This window comes from Python bivittatus, unplaced genomic scaffold (assembly GCF_059951505.1).
Source record: "Python bivittatus isolate LINGU-HERP-01145 unplaced genomic scaffold, Pbiv_v1 ctg000700_np1212, whole genome shotgun sequence".
NCBI classification, from domain to species: Eukaryota; Metazoa; Chordata; class Lepidosauria; order Squamata; family Pythonidae; genus Python; species Python bivittatus.
This window is the reverse complement of record NW_028277098.1, coordinates 32545705-32573664: the sequence shown is the minus strand read 5'-3', so window position 1 is coordinate 32573664 and position 27960 is coordinate 32545705. Positions and strand designations below refer to the sequence as shown.

Sequence of the window (27960 nt, the reverse complement as noted above, 5' to 3'; positions counted from 1 at the left end):
CCATTAACCAAAGAAAATTACAAATTTGAACTCATTCTTTCAGATTTACAGTCTGAGAATATTTGACTCTGAAACAAAATTAAAGGAGAATAGACTAAGCTCCAGGATACAAATGGAGGTCATTGTAACATTAGAAACATTAGAAACAAAACAAACCATAGGAGAACGAATGAATGAATGAACACACCCACACACCCACATACTGTGTATAGTGGCTGGATAGTGTAGTCGTTAGAGTGCTGCTCTTTGACGTAGGAGACTGGCGTTTGAATCTTACCAGTAGGGATCCTTGGGCAAAGACTCCCTAATGCTTCACCTGTCTATCTTGGATATAAGAGTGACACGAACTAAGAGAGTCATGCCAGCTTGGACATTGCCCAGATTAATAAGGTCTGCACCAGATGTTGGGGAACCAGGACTATCTGATGATAAGTGGGCTACTGGAACTAACCATACATAGATGAGACAAGAGAACCTGGAATTACAACAGTAGACCTAATGAGATGGGATATATGAAACATATGAGAGAACTATGGATGGACAGAAAACCTACATCCACACTGAGAAACAACTAGTTACCCAATGCTCCAACATAGCGAAGAGGAAGCTGCTCTCACAGTTTGAGATAGATCAACTACACATTACATCCCAGATTCAAGAAGGCATGGAAGAACAACTGGATGAGCAGCCAACACCTGAAGCTGGAACATCACTGCTACCCCCTCCATTACAGAGCACAGCAGCTGATATGAGGCATAAGATCATGGATAAACTAGCTACAGTCAACCCTTGAGACTGATTACTAAGGCTCAGTGGAGAAGTACTATCAGATAGTACTCTAGAAGATGCCAATAGAACCTTCATGACAATCCCTACTACCACCATAACTCAAACCAAACTGGTATACGTTATACCCAGTGTAATCCTGGACATGCTCGACTATACAATCAAGAAGAACAACAGTACATACCCCCTCTGGAAAACAAGGTTGGAAGCTGAGATCAAAGCAACAAGGAGAGAAGTTAGTCAGCTGGTGGAACTATAGAAGGGTGCAGACATTAAGGATAAGACTCGGCTACTGAAAAAATACAAGGGCCTGACTCTATCAGAAACCCTAGAGACTGCTAAACAAAGGCTCACAGTGCTGGCTGCCAGTCTAAAAAGATATACTAGAGAAGCAGAGGTCAAAAACATAAATGCCCTGTTCTCCAAAGAACTATCCAAGGTGTATTCCCAACTGCAGTGCAACAACACAGTAACAACAGAGCCACCAACAGCAGAAACTGAACTGGAAGAACTGGAAAAACATATGGGAGAAAAAGACACATAACACCAGTGCAAAGTGGCTGCAGGACATGAGAACAGACCACAGCAATGTCCCAGAATAGGAACCAGTCACTGTCACAGTAGCAGACATCCAACATGAAGAGCTGGACAGCACCTGGCCTGGGCATGTTCCACACTTACTGGCTAAAGAAACTAACAGCAGTGCATGAACACCTAGCAGCACAGATGAACCAGCTGCTAGCAGCAGGCTCCCACCCAGACTGGCTAACAAAAGGAAGGACCATGCTGATCATGAAAGACCCCCACAAGGGAACAGCACCATCCAACTACCAGCCAATAACCTGCCTCCCCACAACATGGAAAGTCCTATCAGGCACCATAGCTGCCAAGTTACAGGACCATATAGGGCAGTACCTGAGCACAGTTCAGAAGAGCACTGGGAACACCAGAGACTCAAAACACCAGTTGCTCATAGATAGAGCAGTCACCCAAGACTCAAGGTCTAGACTGAGCACAGCCTAGATTGACTACAGGAAAGCCTATGACTCAGTGCCACACATGTGGATCTGTGAATGCCTGGTGCTATGTAAAGTCAACAGGACACTAGGGACCTTCCTCAAAAACTCAATGAGACTGTGGAGGACAACACTGAAAGTCAACTCAAGACAGCCCACACAAGTGGCCATCAAGTGCGGCCTATACCAAGGTGATGCACTGTCCCTGCTGCTCTTCTGCACAGACTTAAACCCCTTCAGCCAGATAATCACAATAACTGGATATGGGTACAAGTTCAAGAGTGGAACGACTATCAGCTACCTCCTCCACATGGATGACATCAAGCTGTATACTAAGAGTGAATGAGACATTGACTCGCTGATCTATCTGACACAGTTCTACAGTGGGGACATTGGGATGTCATTCAGACTGGAGAAGTGTGGCCAGATGGTAGTGAAGAGAGGGAAGGTAGTTAAGACTGATGGGGTGGAACTACTAGTGGGCCACATAGCAGACCAGCTACAAGTACCTTGGTATCCCACAGTCACATGGGAACCATGAGGAGGAGGCAAGGAAGACAGCAACATCCAAGTATCACCAAAGGATAAGACAGGTCCTGAAGAGTCAGCTCAATGGGAAGAACAAGATCTACGCCATCAACACCTACACCCTGCCAGTCATCAGATACCCTGGAGCCAAGGTGCAGACTGTGTAGAGAGGCCTCAGAGATAATCCAAATATAATGGTAGGGTGTAAGATGCAGGCAAAAACAGCATACACTGAATGGCACAACCAAATTGCTGGCATTGTGTACACAGTGTATGGGCTAGATCTGCCCAAGTCTAGATGGGAGATTCTATGGGAGGCCATGGAAAATAACAGGGCTAAGATCCTGTGGGACTTCCAGATCCAGATGGACAGGCAGGTACTGGCCAATTAGTCAGACATCATGATAGTAGACAAGGACCAGGAGACAGTGGTGGTGATAGATGTAGTGGTGCCAAGTGACAGGAACATCAGGAAGAAGGAGTATGAGAAGCTGGAGTACCAGGGCCTGAAGAAGAATGTGGAAAGTAAAAGGCAAAGTGGTCCCAGTGGTGGTAGGAGCACTTGGGGCGGTGACTCCTTAGCTAGGAGAGTGGCTCCAACAGATCCCAGGAACAACATCCGAGCTCTTTGTCCAGAAAAGTGCAGTGCTAGGAACAGCTAAGATACTGTACAGAACCCTCAAACTCTCAGGCCTCTGGTTGGGGTGAGAGTTTTTTTTTTTTTTAAATATGTTATTATTGTGTAAGGAACTGAAGCTTAGTTGCAAAGCAACTTTCAAATTGGAAATTAAAAAAAAAATCTTACCTTGAATCTGAGAGGTAGCAAAAAGCTATCAAGATATGCTCTCCACTTAGTTTGGCTAATTTCACTTGCAACCATTTTGAAATGGTTTTTGTAGACTTCAGGCTTTCCATATAGGGAAACTCTATAGCCTTGGTTTTTGCTGTCACTCCGAACTGCTTCAACCACAGCAGTGACATATGGCAGAAGTACTTCTCCAGGAGCTTTTGCCTAAGTAGACAAACAAAAAGGTGTTTTTTAAATTCATACTTTGATTAGTGGCCCTCAGGTAAGATTCCAAAATAATTTCTTTTGGTGAATTGTGCAAGAAGTTACTCATTGAGGCAGATAAGGAAGAGGGATTTTAATCATTCTCTTGTTTCGGTTTTTTAGTAGGGCTTCTGCAACTGCTCATTAGATATTCCAACCAGAAGATGATGCTGGAGTAGGAGCTTGGACAAGTGGCTACTACTGTTAGCAAAAGAAGGGATCTTGGTTCTCTAGGTACCTTTATAATTTCACTCCTTGGCGTTTCAATTCAACTATATTTTTGAGAGGTCTGCATATTTAGAGTTTACCCAGGCTAGTTTTAGTTTGATATCTTTAAATTGGGCTGGAAATCAATAGCTGTTATTTGTATGTTCATAGACAAGACTTTCGCTAAGCTCATTCCTAAGATTGGATGGTTGGGTGTTTGTATGTGTGTGTGTATGTGTATGTATGTGCCTGTATGTATATATTGTATATGTGTATGTAGGGAGATATACTGTATACTGTATATATATGGTTTTTAGCATATAGAAAGAGGGCATGTTCTGGGTTTTTTCTAATTCTCTGGCTAAGAATGTGAAAAAAGTTTTTAAAGTATTTTTCTAAATTGAAATTGGTTTTATGCAGCCCTCTACCATCTGCATTTGAGAGCCTGAAGCTAGATGTAGATTGTGTATTTGAGCCAATATTTTAAAAATGTAGGATGAACAAGAGGCTGAAATACCAATTCAATTCATTTTTATTTTTAAAAAATAATGGAGTACTTATAGAAAGGAACCCAGGTTAATAAGTTTACTGATCTATTTATATACATGTTGCCTTTCCTTCCAAAGTAGCAACCAGGTTACTAGGGGATTTCATGGTGGAGAGGAAATTTTAACCTTGGTCACCCCAGTCCTCATTCATCTCTCTAATCAAATAGATCATCAGTATGATGGCCTAGTAGCCACTATCTCAATTGGCACATTATTCATTAGTTTTTTTCTGAAAATATATATTCCAGTTGATACACCAGATTCCTAACACTGATTCTTTCCAAAGGCATGCCAATTTATTTACTTTCCCATTGATGCATTTAAAAACATACCTCCTGTTGCAAGCTGGACTCATTCTTGCTGCTTGCTTCTGAATAAGATAATGGACTGCTTGGCTGCTCCTGATTTGCATCATGTAACACAACATTTAAACAGAATTAGAGATACTGAGCAGCAGAGGACAAAGATACCAAGAACGGAAGGGAGTGATGAAGGTCTATCAAAAGAGAGGAGTAAATATTTTTGTGTTCCTGTGTCCTAAGCACTAGTTGTTGAAAGCCTTTTTCAAATATATTAGAAGCTTGTGATACCTTTGCAAACAGCAGTGATATAAGCTTGTGTGTACTGGGGAAGGGGGGAATTGCAACCAAAAGTTAAAGCAGCCATATCTACGTACTTGTGGCATCAGATATTATGTTGACATTGGTTTGTCATTTCCAAAGCACCATCTAAAATGATATAGGGTTAAGTCTTAGGGATTGGACCTCCAGTCTTGTACTTTTGGTCTTTACATGAAGGACTTTCAAGGAAGCTAAAAGAAAAAAATGGTACTTTCAAAAGCTTAAGACAATTTAAGACACAATTCTGGGGGTCCCTATGAAGCTGTGCTAATTTTATCTACACCAAAGGAACGTGTATGGTTTGAAGTATTAATGTTCTGTGGAGTGATTGTGGAGCCCAGGACACTTAGTACTGCTTGCCTCACACAAATCAGATGAGAACCATGCAGAAACACTCATATGGTTTGGAAGCCTGGGTGCAATACATGAAGCAGTATTGCAAATGAGTTCTATTACCAGGCCAGATACTAAAATCTATAATTAACAAATGCAAATGTCCACTATGAGCCAGTCCACACAAAAAAAGTCCCACTTGTGTTCATTGGGTGAAACCAGAATGACATGATGCTTGACCACTCAATCATCATTTTAGTTAGATGGGGGAGGGGCTCCTTTTTAAGGGTTGGATTGAAGGGAGGCCACTACACACTCCGGTATCTCTTCGCTTCAAAGGAGCACTTCTCTTGAAGCTCTGACAAGCAAAGCGCCATTTCAGAGCTCTGCCCAGGCTTGTAGACTGACTGACTGACTGACTGGCTTATTTATTTATTTATTTAAACCACTTATATGGTTGTTTAAATATAACGACAGTTATATGAAATACCTTGCTGGTAAGTCATAAAAAACAGTCTTGGCTGGGTAATTTATGACTGTGATATGGGAAATCTTGTCTTCATTCTCTAGCTGATAGATCTGTGTGAGTTAAATTATTTTCACATTAATTTTGCTACCCTCCCCCCAGTGTTCTGTAATCATGTCTTATGTGGATTCCTTTTCTTCAAAGAAGGATGGAAGTATCAAGCATTGGAGTTAATCTACGTTAATATAAAGAAAGGTCAATAGAAAATCACAACAATATTGAGACTCACCTGCTTGATCTGGCTTTCCTGGAAGGTGAGAGTTGCCCATTGTAGGCCTTGCACTGTCTGAAAAAGTCCAAGGAAAAAAGCAAAGCGAGGGTTACTTGAATGCACGGTGCTAAAGGAAGAGACAAACCACCTCCCAGCCAACAGTGGTTTTGAGCTAATGCTTACTTCAGGGAAAGAGTTCTTCCAGTTAGAATTGACGGGTTCCTTCTCACCATAGTGGACAGCTGGCCTCTTGGCTTGCTTCTTTTCATTCCTGCCTTTCTCATGGCTTGGATAAGTCTTGCCACCCTTCTCCTTTTGGTGTCTTCCATTAATATGTTTATCATCTTGGGTGCTGTCACTGCTATCACTGCTGCTGCTGTCGCTGCTGCTGCTGTCACTGCTGCTGCTGCTGTCACTGTGGTCACTACTGCTGCTGCTAGTATCACCAGGCTGTTGCTTTTTTCCCAGAGGATGATGCTGTTGGCCTTGATGCCTCTTCTGATCCTGTTCCTGTTGTTCTTGATCATTATCCTGATGCTGCTTGGTAGGAAGTTGCTTTAGTTCTATGTTTTTCTTGGAAACTCTGTCCTGAGCAGAACTGCTTGATGAACTTTCGCTGCTCTTATCAGTCGCATCTAAGACGACCTAGCAAGGGATACACCCAGAGAAAATGAGTTACTTTTCTGTGCCAGGAACATCATCATCATCACCACTGTCACCACTGAGGTAGAAGAAGATCTCATGTAATCAGAAGGCTTAGGCAAATTGATATGCGGAATGAATGTTGAAAGAGCAATACTGTAATGTTACTGTAATGTAATGTAATGCAGAGATTTCTTTGCACAGTTGGATTGCACACTGAAGAATTGAGAGAACACATTCAGGTTCCACAATTAACTTTCCTAAAGGGCAAGATTCCTCTGAAGACACTGATGTGTTGAGTGTAGGACATTATAATTGTATCTGGCCTAAAATTCACTGATCATGTGTTCCTGATTTTAATAGTTAGCACGTCAGAACATGAAGTGGAATTGTGGCAGCTTGGCTTATATATGTACCTTCATTTCTACCAGATTTGAACTTGTCTGTGCAAATGGAATTCTTGCAGAAGGCTGCTATCATGGAAGCTTTTAGGTTCCTTTCCATGAGCTGGAAGCATTGACCTTTCATCTAATGGCACTCAATCATATTTGTAGTCCTGACTATGCTGTTCACATTAGCTGGCAACTTGTGTACACTATGATTTATGGAACTAAGTTCATAGTTCAGAATGGGAGTGAATTTTGGAGTTGGCAATATGAAATTTGGAAGTATATTAACGTAGGGGTTATTTATTATCGTTAATCACTTGAACCTAATAGCCTCTTTCTTCCTAAGGGATAAGAATCTATTTTTGTGGAATAAGGCCATGATTTTTCTGCATCCTCAGATAGAGTCTCTGTGTTTAAACAAATGTGTCTCAGGGCCATATAAATTTTGTTTATTACTCTACAGAGTAAAGCATTTGAGGGATTTCTTTCTGAAGAAATAAGAGGAGGGAATGCAGTTAACCTGTGCAGCTACTTGAATAGTAAAACTCTAGCTCTCCATATTGTTCTTTCAAAGTTAAAATAACCTGACATCTACAAAGGAAAGGCATCTAATCCTAACTGCATTTAACTAATTATTTGTTTAATTTTCTATAGTATTTAAAGACATGGCTATAACCCATAATGTTTAAAATGAGAGCACCCAGTAGAACAGTGTTGTCCAAACTTGGCCACTTTAAGATGAGTGGACTTCAACTCCCAGAATTCCCCAGCCAGCCATGAGTTGAAGTCCACTCATCTTAAAGTGGCCAAGTTTGGACAACACTGCAGTAGAATATCAAATGTTTGCATATTGGCCCTGCATGATGATAAGCATGGTTGCCACCCCCTCCTCAAAAGGAAATACCTTTTCCCTTTTTTTAATCACTAGATCCTCTTCTTCATTTCTTAACAAGTGCACCATCTCCTCAGCAGCATGAACACCTCCTCGAATGATGAATCTTAGCTTCTCAATTGGGGCTTTTGTATCAGCTGAAATGATTTAAATTATTATTAGTGGAACTTGAAAACAACTGTTAGAAAGAAATTGTATGATCAGTTTATTCCTTTGATCTGATTGGAATGTGGTCATCGTAGATTGTTTGGAGTAATGCAATCTAGACAGCTTTGTTAGGGTTATCGTTCTTCTTACCTTTAATAACAATATGTATAGCTTGTCCCAGTCTTCTCCTAGCCCATTTTAAAATATACATAGCTGCACATAGAGCCATTTGAAGTTTGATATTAGTAAAAATGTAGCACTAGCAAGTGGCAGCACCTAGATGATCTTGATTATTCTTAAAGTAGTCATAGAATTGGGGCTGCTTAATAGTTGAATAGGAAACCACCAGGGATCCTAAGGCTTTAGGCAAGATTGTCAAGTCAGAAAAGCATATTGAAGAAGGTAGTGGCTAACCACTTCCACGCTGTTGCCAAGAATAATGGGCATGTCATCATCAGAGTCAAGCTTGACTTGAGGGCACCTTTTGTTAGGATATTCCCATGGGAAGAAAAGCAACTCACTTATCTCCAAACAATTGTTTTGACTGCAAAAGCAGGCCATCTGCAGTTTGTTTTTCCTGGTTTGCATGTATACTGCTATTTATTGTCACCTATTGGCGTCTGTATGCTAGTTACCTAAGGGGAGGTGCATAGTGTCAATAAATTGTGGGTGATTGTATGCCTCACTGTCTTAGTAGGATTTTAGTCATCATGTAATCAGTTTTACAGGTTATGGAGTAGTAACTAATAACTAAGTAGTGTACCTCTTCTCTGAGAGTTTTTTGGCTAGAGACTTTGTCAAACTTGTGTAGTGGATACGTTTTGGATGCCACATGAGAAGAAGTGATTTTTTTCTATGTTTTGCATGAAACTTGTATCTTATGTAGTTTTTATTTTTCTCAATAAACAACCAGATATTTTCTGTAACTTCTGGCTGGATTTCTTTGGAGAACAAGATAAGGACATTGCATTCTTTAAATCTCCCTAACGCTGGTGTGTATTTTTGGCATGAACTGTGGTTATAGCTGCACTCTGCATAACACCTTTATCTTTACTTAAAGATCCTGTTCAGAACTAATGTAGTTCTATAACATTATTAGCTTACCAGCACAACTGCTACTGCTCTCTCCCAACATTATTTTTATCTGTTTATGAAGAATAATATTGGATTATATAATAATATTAAATATAATTTATAATATTGCATTATTAAAAGCAATTTTGAAAGAGTTCTGAGACTAAGGGTCAGCAATAGTGAACTATAATCCAGAAAAGTGGATATTCTAAGTTAGTAAGTGCTAAAAGAATCATTGCTGAGTTAACCAGTAGGACTTCAGAATTGTTTTGAAATATACTATTGAACAAAATACCATTTACTTAACCTAATTACTATGAGCAGGTGTCATGTATTCTAGGTTGTACAATGAGATTTTGTACAATGGTTGTACAATGAGATTTTCACAGATTAGCATACAATACTTAACTACACATTTATATTGTTTTTTCCTGTAGCTTTACATTTTTGGTGTGAACTAGAAATGTAAACAAAGAATATAAATATGACTTACATTCCTTGAGGGATACTTTGAAAGAATGTTCTCCAATGAAGTTGTATATAGATTTTCTTAACATACATCCAGAGTACAGAGTGGCCCAGTCAAAGCAAGCCTTGCAACCGAAGGTGCATGTTTCAAAGCACTTTGCTTGGTGAACTGATTCCAAGTACTGTTCTAATTGGGCTTCACGATTTTCAGCTGATTTTTTTTCTGATGGAAGTGTGTCCTGGTTGGATAATGAATATATTCAGACTCAAAACTTCTTCTTTTTTTTCCAATTTATTTATTCATTTTCCTGAAGGTGGCCATGTTACTTTTTTGCAGCAAAAACAGCAGTAGTGACACCTTAAAGGCTAACTACCCATTTAATTATCATGTGACATGATGTTAAATTGGTTAATCTTTAAGGTGCCATTAGATTCTTTTGTGTTTCACTTCTTTTGGTAAGGATCAATATTTCAGCTGTACCACAATATTTCAACTTGACCAAATAATATTAAGGTCACCTTCTTGATGCTCATATAAAAGAAATGCACCTATTGTTTCAACAATATAAATGATATCTAATGTGCTGTTCTTGTAGCCAGCAATGGTCAGAAAAGATCCACTGCAATTAATACTAGTTAGTTATCATTAATATGTTTACATGATTAACTCTGAATCAAATTTTATAGGCATTAGTCATGATTTACCTTAACTGGATCAGAATGTATTCAATTTACTTGCCATTAAATATTAGACACTCAAATCCTAGCCATATGATAAAAAAAAGGTTGGTTGTTTTGAGAATTTCTCTAGATTAATATAATAGCTATATCTTTATGCCTGCCTTAGTTATTGCTAGTATTTTCGGAGGAGTGGGGCAGGAAACCACACAAATAAATTATTTCATGCCATTTCTATTGTATATATCAGCAGCAAACAAACCACATCAGGAAAATCCAATGTGGGTTACCTTTCTTTCATCCTTTTCTGCTGATGGGAAATCAAAGGGCCGTACTGTTTTTTTAGACAGACTCTCAGGGAGTAAAACAGGAGTTGACATAGCAGCAGGTGCCTCTTCAATATTACTTGTGATAGCAGATGTCTTCAATCTGCAGGATAAAGAGAGAAAAAGGGAATGTTGCTCTAGAAACACAAATATGTAAAAAAGAGTTGAGATATGGCTTGTAATATTGAGTCGATAACAAACACTCTTCCTTCCATTTTGCTTTGCCAACTATTAGCATGACCGGTCATGCACAATTAAGATGGTGTTGCTTGAAGTTGTTTTCAGACGTTGGGATAGAGATGGTGTTTCATACAAGCATACAAGGTGTTGCTGGCTGGGGAATTCTGGGAGTTGAAGTCCACACAGCTTAAAGCTGCCAAGGTTGAGAAACACTGCTCTGAGAGGTTCACTGTGGCATGGGGGTTTCATCAACTCCTGCTTTTGTAATTATAATTCAGAGAATGTACAGTTCAGTGGAAGAAAAATGGATGAGATGAGATTATTTTGCTTGGTTAAAAGGTGGACATTAAGTCATCACAGAATTTCCCACTATAATTCTCTGAAAATTTCCATTATTGTGAACTAGCCAATCTGCTTGCTCAGCCTACAGCATCCATAGAACAAGTTCTTTTCTGTAATTATAAATAGAAAAAGCAGGAAATGACACTATGTTAATTATTTAAATAGGCTTAAATAGTTAATTCTGGTGCTGTATATTAGGACTCTTAGAATTTTTAGCCAGCATTGGCCAATTCTTGAAATTGTAGCCTCAACGCATCTGGAGGGTACCAGGTTGGGTAATGCTATCTTAAAATATCAAAAATATAGGGCAAAAACCATAATATTTCCTTTCTCACCCTGCCCCAAATATTACTGATACTTCTGGTCCATAGAAACAATGCTAGGATAATTAATTAGTTTAATCCTTGGGGATGTAGATAATGGGGCCATATTTAACATACCAATGTTTAACATACAGCTTAAAATGATCCCATGGATGTCAATGTGCACAATGTTAAAGATTTGCAGGATCGATGTCAGCCCTACTATGTAGACTAAACTAAGAAATCAGCTCCATAAGAAGGTTCAAACTACTTTTATTAATATTGGCTATAGTAACAGAATCTTGCAAGTCTGTGCTTTCCTTCTCTCCCCCCCCCCCCCCGCCCCTTACATGAATTAGGGAAGTGTCTGCCTGAGTCACTAGTGCATACCTTTATCTTGTTTTGGACTTAAGCCGTGTTTCTCCCCTCACTGCTTTGGTAATGAATGTGGCCTGTCATCTTCCTTACTCCCTACACGCATGGACATAGTCTTTCTCTCTCTACTTATGGTGTATCTTGAAAGCTATTGATGCCATTGCCTTGGGCTTGTTTTGGGAACAGAGGCTGATGTTACCTAACTGGCTGTGAACTGAGAGGCGATCCTTGTTCCCACGTTGAATGCGAAGCATTTCACATGCAGGGGAAAAAACCCAGAACACCTAATCCTCTCTACCTGAAAAGTGGATTTGCATTCCTTTTATCTCTTCCTTTTCTCTGTGCCATGCTACTGGATTCATAAGGTGTACCTCCATTGCAATAAATAAACAGATCACAAATAAGCTTTATTTCCTTTCCAAATTCTCTCTTTCTTATGAAGGATGTGACAAACACCCTCTGTGGTAAGCTTAGCTAGAACCTTCAGGATTTTTTTTTAAAAAAAACCTTAACTAAGATATACTTGAGGATACGTTGAGGGGATGAAAGAAATTACAGATCAACTTGCAGTATAAGATGTCTCATCCAGGCAAAATAGATTAAAAGGAAGTGGTTTTCGCATTATTCACATTCAATAATTTAAATCATCCTCAAATCGCAGGCTATATATCTCCAGGCAGAAATCATTGGCATTCCCACCTCTCTACTCCTGGTGCTTTTTCTCTTAGTAGTTTAATTTTTTTTAAGCCAATAGTCTAGCTTTACCACTTAACAATACTTAATGATCAATTCCTCCGCAATGGGCATGGGAAGCCAGCAAACTGGGTTGCATCACAGGAGACACTGGTTGTTGTCTACCAAATCACATAGCACAGTAAGAAGGAGATGCCTAAGAGCCAAGTCTTACTGTTTCTTTGTGCTTTAGCAAGAAGAAAAAAGTTACAAAGAAGGCCTAAAGGTAGAGTATGAAAGTGGATTTGTGATCTGTGATCCCCTACTCAAGGGAGAAATAAAAAGGGAACAATTGTACAGTTCCAGACTACAAGTAATGGTTTTTTGTTTTTTTTTTAATAGCAGCAACATTTTACATAGATACAATGCTGTGGCATGATTGCTTGCTTATTTTACATTTATTCAACTGACCTGGTGGACCTCCAAACATTTAGATACTATAATCAGTTCAAACTAGCATGGATGTTATGGCTGCCATGGATTACTTTTGCTTGATATGCAAATGACAGTCTGTACCTCAAAGAAGTGGCAACATGAATAAATGTAAAAGAATAGACACTGAATTTTGATGACACTTTATACACTCCATACTATTGACGATGACTTGAAAGCTACAATTGGCACATCGTGCAGTGGCTGTAGAAATCTGATATTCCAAAGTTACGGCCTTTTAGGGGCCCCTACCAGAAAGCTTCCAGGCCCAATTCCTAGTGTTGGTTACTAGCTTTAAATCTGTATAGTACTCATATATATAAAGGACTGCCTGATCCAAACTGAATTTGTCTGCAAGGACGCCTAGAGAGGGTTTGCTCAAAGTTGTACCCTGGCATGAAGTTAGAAGAGCAGTAGTAACCATCTCCTTATGCTCCCAGAAATTTATCTGACTCCCTCTTTTGTAGCATTCAAGAAGATGTTGAAAACTTGTCTTATGAGAAAGGATTGTGGTGCTTAAGTTGTATTTGGGGTCTACCATGTATTATTGTAGCTGTGTTTTAATTGGTATCCCAGCTAGATAGTATGTAAATTGTTGTTGAAAAAAAGTATAATATGCTACCTGCTGAAATTACATTCCTTACAATACCTGAAATTACACTTCAAATGCCTATGAGATGATTGGATGTAAGAATCTTTCATATATTTCATGAATATGAATATATGAATATATTCAGTTTCTAATGGCTAGGATCCAGACTGAGACACGGATCTCCCAATGATATCAAAGACACAATTTAATCATAAATAACCAAAAGAATAACTAACATGGTTTGGTTTCCACTCAGTGACTATGAGTGAATAAGAAATATATTTCTGACATTAAAGAAAAAGTTTAAACTCCATGATCAGATCTTCCATATCTTATCATATGATATCAACATATGATATCATCTTATGATACCATTTTGTCTCATTTGCCTCCTGCATATCTGCAGAAATGAAGGAAAGATTTGTGTTTTTCAGGAGTAGCATTTCCTGGAGATCCATTCAGGAATGAGATGATGGGTTGGATTGAAAACAACTCTAATTTTCAGTTCCTTTTTATGCTATAACATATGAAAAGCTTCTCTGGAGAATTAGGAGACATTCTAGAGCATCATGAGTGCTATGACATGAGGGAAAGGAAGGAGAATTTAGTAGAGCTTGCCTCCCACTTCTTTTCTCTAATAGGAATCTCTGGCTTTCAGGAAAAGCATGAATCTTTCCATTTATGGAATGGGATTTTTGGATCCAACAAACTCTGTTTAAAATCAAATACAATGTGTCCCCTAAATCTATGTGCTGCTGCTTTTCTTTGAAAAAATAATAACTGAAGAGGGCAAGATCTGTGTTCAAAATGGTTAAATGAAGGTTCAAAATAAAATTTAGAAGCTAAATCAAATATTGTGCAATAAGGAAACTCTAAGAACACAAGGAACCATAACAGGGATATTTGTTTTTCCAAATCAGCAAGTAACATGCAAGAGTTTCCACTAAAGAAGGAAATTTCATTCCTCATATATTTATTTCTGCGCTTGCAAAGGATGAAAAAAAAATCATATATACACTGATTTCAACACCTTCTTGATGGTCTTTTTCTTTATAAACAAACATTCTTAATGCTAGTATATATAAGAGATCCTGGAAAGCATAATTAATCACATTTGTGATCAGTAACATAAACAAGACTCAGATGTGACTGATGCCATTTTTAATGGCCTTGCTAACAAGATTTTAAAAACTAAAATGAAAGCACTGTTTAAGGTATATTTTTCAATTGCCTATATCTTGAATTTATTCTGGATAAATTCTATAAATCTACTTTACTGAAATGGATTTAGTTTTTCAGTCCAGATACATGTCTACATCTGTATATTAAAACTAGAAAAACAACAAAAATTGTTACTGATAAAAGATATTTAACAGAGCCTACCTTAGAGTAATTATGTCTGTTTTCTGTTTGCATGACGGAAATTCAAGTTTGAAGTTATTTTCTTTTATATTCACAGCAACATCCACATTTATGGGGACAGTTGCTGTCAATATGGCCTTTTTTTCCAGAAAGGCATGAATTTCAGATGTAACAATTCCTACTGTTAAGACCATGTCCTTCTTCATACTGAAAAGGTAAAGCAAAAAACAGATATTTCAACACTCTTTGATGAAGAATAAATGGTACCAGGCACTTTTGCATCACTTTCTTTTTATATGATGACTTTATGTAACCGTGACCGTACTTACTGAAGTGTCAGTCCAGTTCTCAGTTTGATATTGCTGTTAATTATGTCAGGCCATGTGATTTGTGATGTTGGTTCTGGACTCATCAGTAACTGAACTGTTTGTATGGAAGGAAATAAATCAATGCATGCTGAAAACTATTCCATAAAATATAAGTTATATAATGCTTCTATATTATGTATTAATATTTGTTTTTCACTTAAAAAGGATTAGGAGGCAGTAGAAAGTGATGAATTTCTTTTATATCCCTGCCCATAACCTAGTAAGACCAACTGGATGAATCAGGTGATTGAGATCTGAATAAACATTATTGAGTCTAGTAAAAAGAGACTTCACCATTTTTTTAAATGTAGTTTTTCTGCCAAAAATCCCAGAAAAGTTGAAATTGGACCAAAGCTAGTAATACTAATAACACTGCCCCCACCCCCTTGATTCTCCCCTTAAACCCACTGAATATTTACTGGCAAAGTGTTTGGCATGATTACTATTTGAATCACTTATTTTAAAATAACTGTTCTGATATTTACAGGATTTGGAACCAAATCCTTCCTAAATATGTTGCTAATGTAAGATCATGTTGTTAGGATACTTCAAACATAAGGCTTTAACATTTTTTTTCTTGCAATCCTTTATAGAATATATAATACTGAGAAAACTGAAACAAGGAATGCTAGGTAGCCACCATGCTTAGGATTTATAGTCCTTTAGTCATAGATGGCCCCCCAGGACCCTACTTACATACTCTAAGATCATAGCTCCAACATTTAGCAGCAAAAAAACTTTGCTGATTTGGTTTTCCAGGTCTTTCTTCATTTTTTTGAAAGTTAAGAGTTGAAAGGGAAGTAGGAGACCACTGTGAAGTAAACCACTTCCATTCCTACTCCTTTAACCTTTCTGAAACCCAAACAAATCACTCACAATTCATATCGCAGTGCAATTTTAGGCCAGTTTTTGCTTTTTGCAGGGCCTTATGGGTAAGCCTAGAAGCAGTTTGCTTCATCCTTAAACCACTCTGAAAAGGGTGAAAAATACCTCCCTTTAGGTTAATCACTTCTTTACTTGGCCTCCAGCAAGCTTCTAGAAGGTTGGAAGGAGTTGTGCCCATCAGCCTCTCAAACTTTGCTCCTTTCTTGGGATAGATTAGATAGCTAGATAGCTAGATAGCTAGCTAGATAGCTAGATAGCTAGATGCCAAATTATGCCACAATGTTTGGTGCCAAAGTACCTGAATCTATGAAAACATACTCATGGTTACTATGAGCCAGTCACTTGTTCTCAGTCAAACCTATTTTGCAAATTTATTGTTGTGGGATAAAATTAAGCTCTTGAAGGAAAGTGATGTCAGAATTGTCAGAAATGGCAAAACTGATCTGTTTGGTCAGGGATAAAAAAAGTACCTTTTTAAAAGCCTGGAAAACTTTTATGGACTTTTTGCTGAAAATAGAGAAAAGTGAAGTGATGATTTATGGATTTGATGATTGAAAAAGGACTAAAGGGATTTTAGTAATATTAAGGAGGGAGGTTGGATACTAGGTTTGTTAATTTCTGTTGCAAAGAAGGTTAGAAGTCACTTATTTTTCTGACTTTTGTTCTCTTAGTTATTCTTCTTTCTATCATCCCTTTTTCTTTTGTTTTCTGCACTTTCTTTTTCTTCTCTTTATTCCTTATACTTTTTTCTATTTTTTCTTTTAGATCTGTCTTTTATTGCTCAAAAAAACTTTAATAAAAAGTGTGTGTGTGTGTGTGTGTGTGTGTGTGTGTAAAGTGGGATATATGTAATAATGAATAAAACATATTGCCTTACCATTTCCAGTAACTTTTGTGTGAGCAACATGGACCAAACCTATTTGTAGTTGTAACCCAGTACAGGTTGGTACAGCACGCTGGATTTCTGCAGACATGAAATATTTCTCCCAGTGAATATTTTGAAGATTTTTAAGGAGATCTGTAAAATCTTTTACCCAAGGAAGAGGTATGTTTCCATGATATGCCTGCAAAAATAGATTTGATTTATTTAAAAATATCTGAGCATCAGACACAAACTTTATGATTGTTTCCCAAAAGATATAAGCTTGCCAATAGAATCATAAATATAGTCAATAATATTTAGAATGTATTGTTATAAATCAAACATTTAAAATATGAATGTTCAAGAGCTTAAAGAGTAGATAAAATTATATAGTTTGACAGTGAATTTGGAAATAGTATGTAAAAAGGAACCTGTAATAGTAGTGGAATTATATCCATCTTCACATTCCCAGTTAAGAATTCATGGTCAAATATTTTACCATATACTTCTAGAACGATCAACTCATCTGCTGTGATGTTATGGTCAGAAGACTGTGTGATAAGAAGTAGAAATTAGAATGTTTATTATTTATTTGAATATGCGTTCTGACTCTGCATTTATGTATACCAGGCATCATACAGTAAGTGTGTAGAAATGAAATAATGTACAAAAATAAGCATCACAATGAACACAGATATTAGAAAACAATAGACCACCCCCCAGCACACACACACACTAAGAACTGAGAAGGAGTCTGCAGAGGGCTAACGCTTATAGGATTTTTTTTTTTTAATTAGGTGAAGGAAGGAACTGGCTGATTTTGGAAGCTCTATCTAGTCTTGAAAGTTCCATAAGTGGAAAAGGAAGAACCTCCCCTACACATTTTAGGTAGGCTAATATGGGAGGTAGTATCCTGAGAAAAAAGTCATTGTGAAATGTTCATAGCATGATTAACTGCTGCCCATTTACCTCTATTTGAAGCTGTTGTGAATCAGGATTCCAATCACCACTTTTCATAGCTCCTTGCAGTTTTTCTATGATTTCATTTATTTCTGATCCAATTCCCACCTATATTGGAAAGAAAAATACAATCGTGACAAAGAGTCCTATACCGTAATAAATCTGATTTATTTATATCATATTATTTATATAGCACTATATTGTTTTCAAATATCCAAATCAACCAGTACTAAATAAATTGATAAATTGCCTGTAGTATATTTAAAGGCTCTACAATGTATCTGTGTTTAGAAAATCCCGCAGAAGGAGTCATTTCTAATTAAGAATGGGTTAACAGAGAAGATAATAAATAAAAGCTGTCATATATAGCTTCTGAAGAACGACCCATCTAAAATCTCTCTATCTGCCAACTTCTTTAAAACACAGAATGCTCCATAGATGAAACCAGAGCAAAAGGGATTTTAAGAAATTAAATCCATGAAAGGCTCATTGATAATGTAAAAGCCACATTGATGCTGACTTCAACTGAGTACTAGCATCAGCATCAGTTGAAAAACAAACAATCTGTTGGCTATAGCTAAATAAAAAACCAGTATTTTCAGTGTAAACAGTTAAAGACTAGGAAATGGACATTAAGAAGTATGGAGTGCAATTGTATGCTTGTTGTCAGCCTTCCCAATTCATTAGATAGATGAGTGGGTAGAAAACCAAAAAAGACAGGAACTTTAATTTGTAATTCAGTTCAACAGATAGTTATTGAACACAGGCAAAAAACAACAATGGTTCAATATTTAAATACCTCCAGAGGAGAAATTATGCTGCCCATGAAGTTTGCCTTGAATTTGGTCATTATAAATGTTGGGTACGTGCTCTCTTTTGAATGAAGAAAGATTGATTTTACTCCCAGACCAGCCTTATAATATTCTGAAAAGATAGATAATCCAGTAAGGGCAATTATTTCAAATGGGAGGACAAATACTTACTTTAGTTTCTGATTGCTTAGTGTAAGAACATCTTATGGAACAGCCAGAAAGTATAAAGCATGTATAAAACAGTCTATATAGCAATACTGAACAAGTGGGACTTAATATTCCACTCTATTCTGCCCTGGTTAGCCACCATTTGAAGTACTGTGTCCACTTCCAGGCACCATAGTTCAAAAAGGACAGTGACAAATCAGAGCAAATTCAGTGGAGAGCTAACAAGATGGTGGAAGGTTTGGAAACCAAGCACCATGTGGAATAGTTAGAGGATCTGGGTTTGTTTAGAAAAGGCAACTGAGGAGAAATGTGATAACACTTTTTAAATATTTGAAGGGTTGTCACACAAAAGAGAAAGTGAACTTATTTTCTATTTCTCCAGAAGGCAGGATTAAAACCACAAGGTTAGATGTCAGGAAGAACTCCCTAACATTCTGAACTGTCAGTGAAACAGGTGGCTATATAAAGTGGTGAATTCTCTTTTACTAGAGGTCTTCAAACAGAGGCTGGATGGCCATGGCTGGCTGGGGAATTCTGGGAGTTGGAGCCACACATCTTCAAGCTGCCAAGCTTGAGAAACACTGCTCTAGTTGATCCTGCACTGAGCAGGGTATTTGATTAGATGACCTCTAAAGTCTCTTCCAACTCTATATGATTTGGGCTTGGCATTGTTGCTAGATTTCCACTAGGGAAGGAGAGCATATTCAAATCTCATGGTTATTCTGACTGAAGGATGAGAAGCAAGTCATAAGAGCATGATAATAGAACATATTCACATGTGTATGTATACTAATGGACAAAATCCATCCATTATTCTTATCCTATCTTATGTCTATATTCTATTGACCCTATTTATGTCACCTACTAGGCATAATTTTTATGAAACTTAATAGAAGGGATAAGAAAACCATGAGAGATTTATCATTTTTGCTAATGCTTTTAAAGCCATAATACAGATGTTCTGGTATTTAAGATAAATGGCAAAGATATAGATTGCTGAGCCAAATCATTCTTAAGAATTTATGTTTCCAATAATAAATGCTGTATAGTCAAATACATTGGCATTAATAGTTCAATAACCATTATCAAGTAAAAGCCCATAATTACAAAATGTGTGTGCGTGCGTCTCGTAAAGAATCCAGTCTTCCTAATTAGCGGGCCTTAGTTTTTCTGTTTACTTTTACAGACTTGGATCCAAATAACCTGTAGGAGAGTTCCAGTTTTTCTAGAAGAAAGATAGAGGGGTAATCATCATATCCTACCTAACTCCCTGCTGTATCTGAAAAAAAACTTTTGGACGGTTAGAAGCAGCTAGCGTTGTCTGAAAAAATGCATTAGGAGCCTCAAGTAGAAAGAGGGAATAGATTAAGGTTTCTCCTCTTTCCCCTTCAGCAGCTCTGCTGGATTCTTTCCCAGTATCTTTTGTAAAATAAAAGAATCCTTCCATCTGTAGAACAGTTGATCTGGATCCAAACCACACTTGGTTAAAAGAATGATAATAACATTGAAGATGGGTGATAAAGTTACATCTAATAAGTGCAATTATTTCATGAAAATGAGCATTCTTTAGAGGGTGCAAAAGTTCAGCTGGCAAATAAGTGCTTCTGGCATTCCTGAAGATACAGCTGGGAGACAGCAGGTCTGAATATTGCATATGACTTTGGTCATAGCTTTATGTGCACTACTTACTTTTATATCATGAAATTAATTAAATGGTCATGTAACGTCACTCCAGAAAATCTGTCATGTTGCTTGAAATGGCACTAATTGAGCTACTTGAATTATACTAAATAATTCCACATCTACTAAAAAAAATAAATCAATAAAAAATGGGAAAGGCATTGTTAAGCTACATACACAAAGTTTTCAGGTATATTTTGAATTTCCTCTTTCCCTGGATGTAGGGTAAATTTCTAGCAATTTAAAGATGTTGCCACTCAAGTCACAAATATAAAATGCAGTGCTGTGAACATTTTTTATAAGCAGCCTGGTATGCACACCCTTTTCCATACCGGGGTCTTGTCCATACTGTGGACTGCATTTGTCTGAGATGGGCACCACTCCTGGTGTCCCAATGCTATTGTAGCCTTGAGTGTAACTCGAGAAGCTAAACAGATAACTAGTGGTCAGTTTTGGTTCCAGACAAAGACTATTCACATTGTATGTTCCCTCTGCTGCTGTCACAAGGATTCATTCCTCAGCTCAGCTCATTCCAAACTCAAGGAATTTTTACCCTTCCTTGGGTACCCTGACCTCCACCAACCACTCAGAGATTTGCAAAGCTCCTGTTTGCTGCTGTGCCAAATATTATTATTTTTTTCTGGCCACAAAAAGCAGATGCCCAAAAAGAGAGATTGGGTATTTATGGTCCACCCTTCCATCTGTAGCTGGAATGAGTGCTGGCTAGTGACACTGGAGGAAAAAGCAATGGGCATAGTTATGCAGTGAGACAAGCCTACAGAAGATGATGTGAGAGACCTGGCTGGTAGTTATGTGGAAGGGCTTGGTCAGTTAATTAATGCAGGTAGTCCCTAGTTTAAGAATGGGTTCTGTTCCCAAAGTCTGTCCATAAGTCAAATTTGTATGTAAGCCGGAACCATATTATTGTATAATACTGTATAAGTAGTATTGTGTAATGAACTTGAATCATTGTGTATTTAATTCAAATTTTGCTACAATAGGCTCCGTTCTTTACTATGGGTCATTCACAAACCGGGGATTACCTGTCATTTTATATCCAAGAAAGAATCCTGACTAGAACTCCTTGGTATTACACTATGGATGGGAAAAGGAACAATTTTAGCAAATGCTGGCAGGACTGCTGCAGTCCAGTATGAAAATTATGCACTGTACAAGGATGCTCCATGGGGAGAGGGAGGGGTGACAGCTGTAAGTAAAAAAATAGAGGAGATGCAGTTACAACATAGGCTTGCAGATTTTGCATGTACAAACTGATATTTAATAATGTTGTAATATTAAAATATGCTTTGGGGAACATTAAGTAGAATTCTGCATCTGGGCCCCTTGTATGCCAGCAGTGATCCTGAATGATGTTTTTTTTTTTTTTTACAAAGTATAGGTTTTAGCCAGAGCTATGTATTTTTTTTCCATTAGTGCTTAAACCTTTGAAATTATAATGGTTATAATTGATTGGCAGAAATCAAGCAACAGCCATATTGGCTTCCTCTATAGTTCTACTCTATTCTGATGTAAGTCCTATTGGGTTCAATGGGTTTTAGTTCTAGTTTAGTTTAGTTTCTACATAGAAAAGGAGCCTAAATGCAGAATTTAGTCCAGGATTTGAAACACTTCAGAGTCAGTTAATAACCAGCAGTATGACATAACTGTGGAGGAATCTATACTTATTCTTTTATTACAAGAATAATATAGCATCAAAATGTTATATTAAATTGGGTTAACAATGTGATATAACATTACAAGCAAAGAAAAGAAAAGTCTGGGCAATTTTCTCATAAACAAACAACTTCTCCCAATGAAATTTTCCAAAACTCTTCTTCCTCAGCCCTTGATGAAAAGAAAAACAAACCAAAAAGCTAGAAGTGTTGACAAACAGCTCATATCAACAATCTTTTGCTGAAAATCAGGTATAGTACATTCATATTATGTTGGATTTCAACTCTCAGCCATATTCTCAGGAAATTAAGGAACTGAGGGTAGCAAATTGGGTGCAGTAGTTAAAGGTACCAGGCTAGAAACTGAGAGACCATGAGTTCTAGTCCTGCCTGAGGCACAAAGCCAGCTGGAGGACCTTGGGCCAGTCACTTTCTCTCAACCCTAGGAAGCAGCCAAGGGGAGGGGAGAAACACCCTTGCCAAAAAAATTGCAGGGACTAGTCCTGGCAGTCACCAGGAGTCAAGACTGACTTCCAGGCAGCAAAACAAAAACCCTACGGACAGGTGTTTTAAGCCACTGCTTGGTTATAGGTAGTACATAGTAGTAGAAGAACATATGTAGCTTACCATCAAAGTGCTCAATAAAGTAAAATCTGCTGTATTGATAACCAGCCCACCGTTGAATTTTTACAGACAGTACTTTGAGAGCCATCCTGCAAGAAGAAGCCCTGAAAAAAAAAAGGATGCATTCAACAAAGTTCACATTAAGTACTGCTGTTTGTTACTTGTTAGTTGTTAAAAAACCATTTTTATTAGACTTACACCACTTGGAATTCAGGAGCTGTGCTTCTGGCCATGGCACTCAGGTACATGTAGACAAAGTTTTTAACCTGTTTGCTAGGTTCATGTAACATTGCATTGGCTAAGGTCATCAGGACAGGCAAAGTAGGCTTCAATTCCATAAGGACAAAGGTTGCACATGTTCGGACTATAGGAGCACTATTGTGATTCATGATTATTTGAAGTAAAAACTCTTGTACCTGTGCAAAATAGATAGTCAATATTAGAGCTGTGCAAGTGATACCTTCATGGTCAGATTCTTGGCCTTGAAAGAGGCAGATTCATCTTGTGTTGATCTGGGGTTGGGAGCCCATTCTTGCTTATTCCTGATTAAGAGCATGAACTGGAAAAGCCAGACTTTGACTTCTCCTTATCTAGAATGGGGAAAAAGGCGCAGTGTTGCTGTGCTGAAAGAAGGACAGCTAAGGGTACTGATATCTTTCTTTTCATTTTCATCAGATTGAAACAAAATGTCCAGGAAGGTGGTGCACTTCGGGGGAGGGGGGATGGGGGTGTGTCAAATTTCATAGAAATCAGTGCAAAGGTTTGTGTTACAACCTATGCTTTCTTTGTTTCTATTCTTCACCAGAAAGAGATTAAATTTACAGGGCTGTTAAGGGGAGGTATGTATGTATGAAGGGATGAAATAAGCCCCTAGAAAACATTGCAAGGTTTCCATTTTACACAAGTTTTAACCATAGCAAAGATCATTTTTACAGCATTAATGAAGCTTTTTTATTTGATTCAATCTGCACTGCCGTCCCATCCTTGATCTCTCCAGCATCAGTACCTAATAAACTAAGACACATACATCAATCATTCAGACCAAAATTTGATATGTGGAGCGGGTGAGATTCTGCTTAAAAGGTCAAAAGACAGGATGAAGACAGGCTCACACAATTATTTCATTTACAATTTGAGACAGTTAAAAAGAAAAAAAAAGCTAATTAATGAATGATTTGTGAAGGGGATTAGCAAGCAAGAGAGAATTCAGTACCAACTAATGCAATTAAGCAAAAATTGACTTAAACCAACATAAAATAGTGGTGTTTAATATATTTTAAGGGGAAGAGAGGAAGGGAAAGGATGGGAAGTGAAAACAATGGGAAGCTGGGGAAGAAAACTGATTGGAGAAGGGTCTCTCCAATTGGACAAAGGGACTGTTAGCCCTGAATTCAATATGCCCTCTTCTTCTTCTCCACCAAAGCGTTATATAAGCAAGTGCTTTTTGGTGCCTGGTACCACTTTTCCCATCTTTTTGGGTGCTTGGTGTGACTCTTCCCACCAGACTGAGCTGTTAAACTACATTTAGGATTTTGAATTAGAGATAAGGTGAGTTAGAGAATCTTTTCCTCTTGCAAATGAGTAAATACATGCTGAATAGCCTCATTCCATGTCTGGCTTAAAGTAGGTATGTAGCTGGAGCACAGTCCTACTATATCTTGAAAGTCACACATATATTCATCAGAAAGTAACAAAAATAGTCATATTTTTCCCTTTCTAATGGAATTTCATTCTAATTCCTGCGATATATAAATGTAACTCAGCATTTTCAGGATTGTGCAATAGACTGTTGAAAACACTGGAAGGAAACACGGAGGTTTGTGCAACAATCTGTTTCTATTCAAAAATCATACCCAACAAATATTTAGGTGCTACCTCCTTTCATTTGACTGAGAAGAGAGCCTTCTGGAAAATCCTGCCACTTAGGGAAAATGGCAGAATAAATCAAAGTAATTCTGTTGCTTCCTCCCACTTTTTTTTTTTTTTTTTTTGCTATGAAAGCAGGAAAAACAGCTTTGAACTTGTACAAGGAAGCCCCCAAGGGGAATCCATCAGTGATTTTGTCATTATTTTTTCCATTCATTTCTTCAGGAAATTTCCCTGGCAATGTGAAAAGTAGATTCTTACATGCTTTGTTTCTCTCCACTGTAAAGTATTTTGGTCTAATACAATTCTGCCACATAATTATGGTCAACTCATGTTAGACCACTTGTTCCATTATACTGATAATGTAATAAACAAAAACAATCCAATTAACCTACCCCCCCCCCCAAATCTTCTTACCCGTATAGGATCTTTTTTCCCAGGATTTCTTAGAGCCATGATTGCATTCTGTTGAATTCTAACATCAGAGGGAATAGCAGTTTGCAGATACTTCATAATGGGTTTCAAGACAATTTGGTGTCCCACATTTCCAAATGCTTTCAGAGCCAAGACACTTGCGTCTATATCAGATGACCTTATGGCTTTAGTTGCAAAATCAGTCAGAGGCTGTGAAAAAAAATAGTGTTATATTAAACCTGGTACAGTGTTATGAACAGTCAGTAGTTCCAGTCCAAGAATGCTAGTGCACAAGGTACTCTTATGAGTATCCCCACAATTGGGAAAGTCATAGCTATGTCTTTGGTATGACATTTGGATGGAGTGATATATACAGTAATGGGCATCAGAAGCAAGTGCAGATGTTCCACTCCAGATTGAGATGAGTTCTTCTGGCTAACTGCAGATTCATATTTCTAGATTGTCAAGCTGGTCAATATGATGTAACCGTAAGCAATACAGTATGGTTCTTAAAATGAAGGATTTGGTTATATCAAATGTAACTCCATGTGGTCATTTTTACAATCTAGAGAAAACTGATATTGTAGCACTAGATACTAGTTGCCCATTGCTGCCTCTTCTCATCATAATTCTAGACAAGGTTTCATATCTGTTTACAAATAAGCTTGTATATATCCGTGTGTTTCAAATGTCAGTGTACAGTATCAACAACATAATCTTCCATATTAATTAAAAAATATATGAAAGGGAATGATAATTATTCCAGTTGTTGACAATAATGTTGATTTCCTATATATACTGTAATTATAAAATGTCTTCTTTAGAGGCAATATTGAGGAACATACAATTGGCACATTTACTATTGCTTTTAATCAAGCCATGGAATCTTACATTTAATCTTTTAAAAAAATAACTTACAATAATAATGCTTTATAAAATAAATGATCAAGTAATATAAAACTATCATGAGAACTTCTCAAATATGCCATATAAATGTTAAACATTATTTGCTGTTCTCACATTTTTTTTCCCAATTCCAGTTGGAGATAACAATGCTGATGTCAGTGAAGCAAAAATCTCATTTTAATGTTTTGTAGTAACACCTGAAAATTACTCAACAGAGATATTTTCATTTGAAAGTTCCTTCATCTGAGCTGAGTTAGCACCTTGGAGCTTAAGGATCTTTAGGTGAAGAAACAGAATTGAAATTGGGCAATGTACCTTGAGATATTTGTTGGGGGTTGTGTCTGAGACAGCATAGAATCTGGAAAGTAATGTCCCATAGCAGAGACAGATGGAAGTACGATAGACACTCTGTGGACCTTTAAGAACTTCTGTCACAATGGCCTGTGGGAAGAATATTTGACTGTTACTATAACTGAGTATCAAAGGGAGATGCAATATGAAGCAAATGGTTGCTCATATTTAGCATGTGGATCCATAACATTGGTGCAAGTACATACTAGATCACAGTCAGAAATTAAAAATCCAAATATAAAGGGATTATGCTGCTTAGCATCTGTAAAATGGTCTATAGTGTTGATATTTTACCATATAAGATTTCTTACAGTGTATTATCCCAATATTTCTTATGATAACTGATCAGTATCACTTTTTCCACATCACAGATGAATGGCTTGCCTAAAGCCCTGATCTATGAGTTTATGACAAGGCTACATTAAAAAAAAAAAAAAAGTCCAGCTCAGTTTCTGACCTAACACAGATATTGGTTCTCAATCAGCAAAGTGTTTCCAAGATCTGACAAAGAGACTTGGTTGCAGTAAAAACAATTTCAGGACAATTTTCTACTATATCTCCAGCATTTTGAAGATTTCAGGTAAGAACATTAAGAACATTTCATTAGATGGTGTCAGTGCCGCAGGCAAGGGTGTCAATAATTACAGACTTATACATAGGGAATCACCATAGTTTATTTGATGAGAATATTATCATGGTAGAAGGATAGAATATGAGTTTCTTTAATGTGGCAGCTTTCAGATATGTTGGAATTGGAACTCCTATAATTTCCAATCAGCATGGCCAACAGTATGTGCTAATGCCAAATTAAGAGTAAATCAGAAAATTTAGTTACCCATCCATTTAAGAAATTCCAATTTTGCATTCGTACAGAATTTATTTATTTATTTATTTAGGCGTGTGCATACCAAAAGATATAACTAAGTTAGTAACATCTAATATAAACAAAATACGTAAAGAGGTTTCTTTAGATATGGATAGATGGGAGTCATTGAACCTCAGCCTTTGGGGAAAGGTGAATGCTCTCAAAATGAACATTATTCCCAGGTTAATTTATATTCTGAGAGGAATTCCTGTTCAAATATCTGGAAAATATTTTCAGAAAATAAATTCTTTGTTTAGAAAATTTTTATGGGGTTCTTCCATTCTGAGAATATCTTTACAGGAAATGCAGTTACCAATCAATGAGGGAGGATTCAGTTTTCTGAATCCGGAGCCATATCATCATGCTTACGTTTTGTCAAGTATTAAATACTGGAAGCCAACAATTGGTGTTAACTTTCCGATTTGGGAAACATTGGAATATACATATATGACCCCTTTGGTTGGATGGACAGTATTAGGATCTAAATATAACAGAACTCTAATATCTCTGGAAACAATTTCATCAGTTAGAAAGCTGTAGAACATACTGTATAATTAAAAAAAAAAATTGACCCCTCTTCCCATGCCAAACTGACTTTATAGGGAAACCCAACTTTAAAAATTGGGGAAAAGATGGTGATATGGAAAAGTTGGATGGAATCATGTATATGGACTCTAGACCAGTGGATAGATGATGAAGATGAATTTTTAACATATGTTGTGTTAAAATATAATTTATCAAATGTATTCCAATGGCAATATTTACAG

The 27960-nt window shown here is 37.3% G+C and overlaps 1 protein-coding gene across 1 annotated transcript in view; it reads right to left on the bottom strand.

Moving 5' to 3' along the window:
* The window catches only part of LOC112541190 (vitellogenin-1-like), a 51882-nt gene that overhangs the window by 10140 nt on the left and 13782 nt on the right, over positions 1–27960 (bottom strand). The window contains 15 exon segments of the mRNA XM_088153393.1: positions 3136–3342; positions 4469–4537; positions 5845–6471; positions 7762–7886; positions 9464–9677; positions 10407–10545; positions 14781–14966; positions 15089–15182; positions 16890–17076; positions 17844–17942; positions 18634–18758; positions 22795–22895; positions 22990–23207; positions 25075–25281; positions 26293–26418. Coding sequence (XP_088009519.1) covers positions 3136–3342; positions 4469–4537; positions 5845–6471; positions 7762–7886; positions 9464–9677; positions 10407–10545; positions 14781–14966; positions 15089–15182; positions 16890–17076; positions 17844–17942; positions 18634–18758; positions 22795–22895; positions 22990–23207; positions 25075–25281; positions 26293–26418 — 2724 coding nt within the window.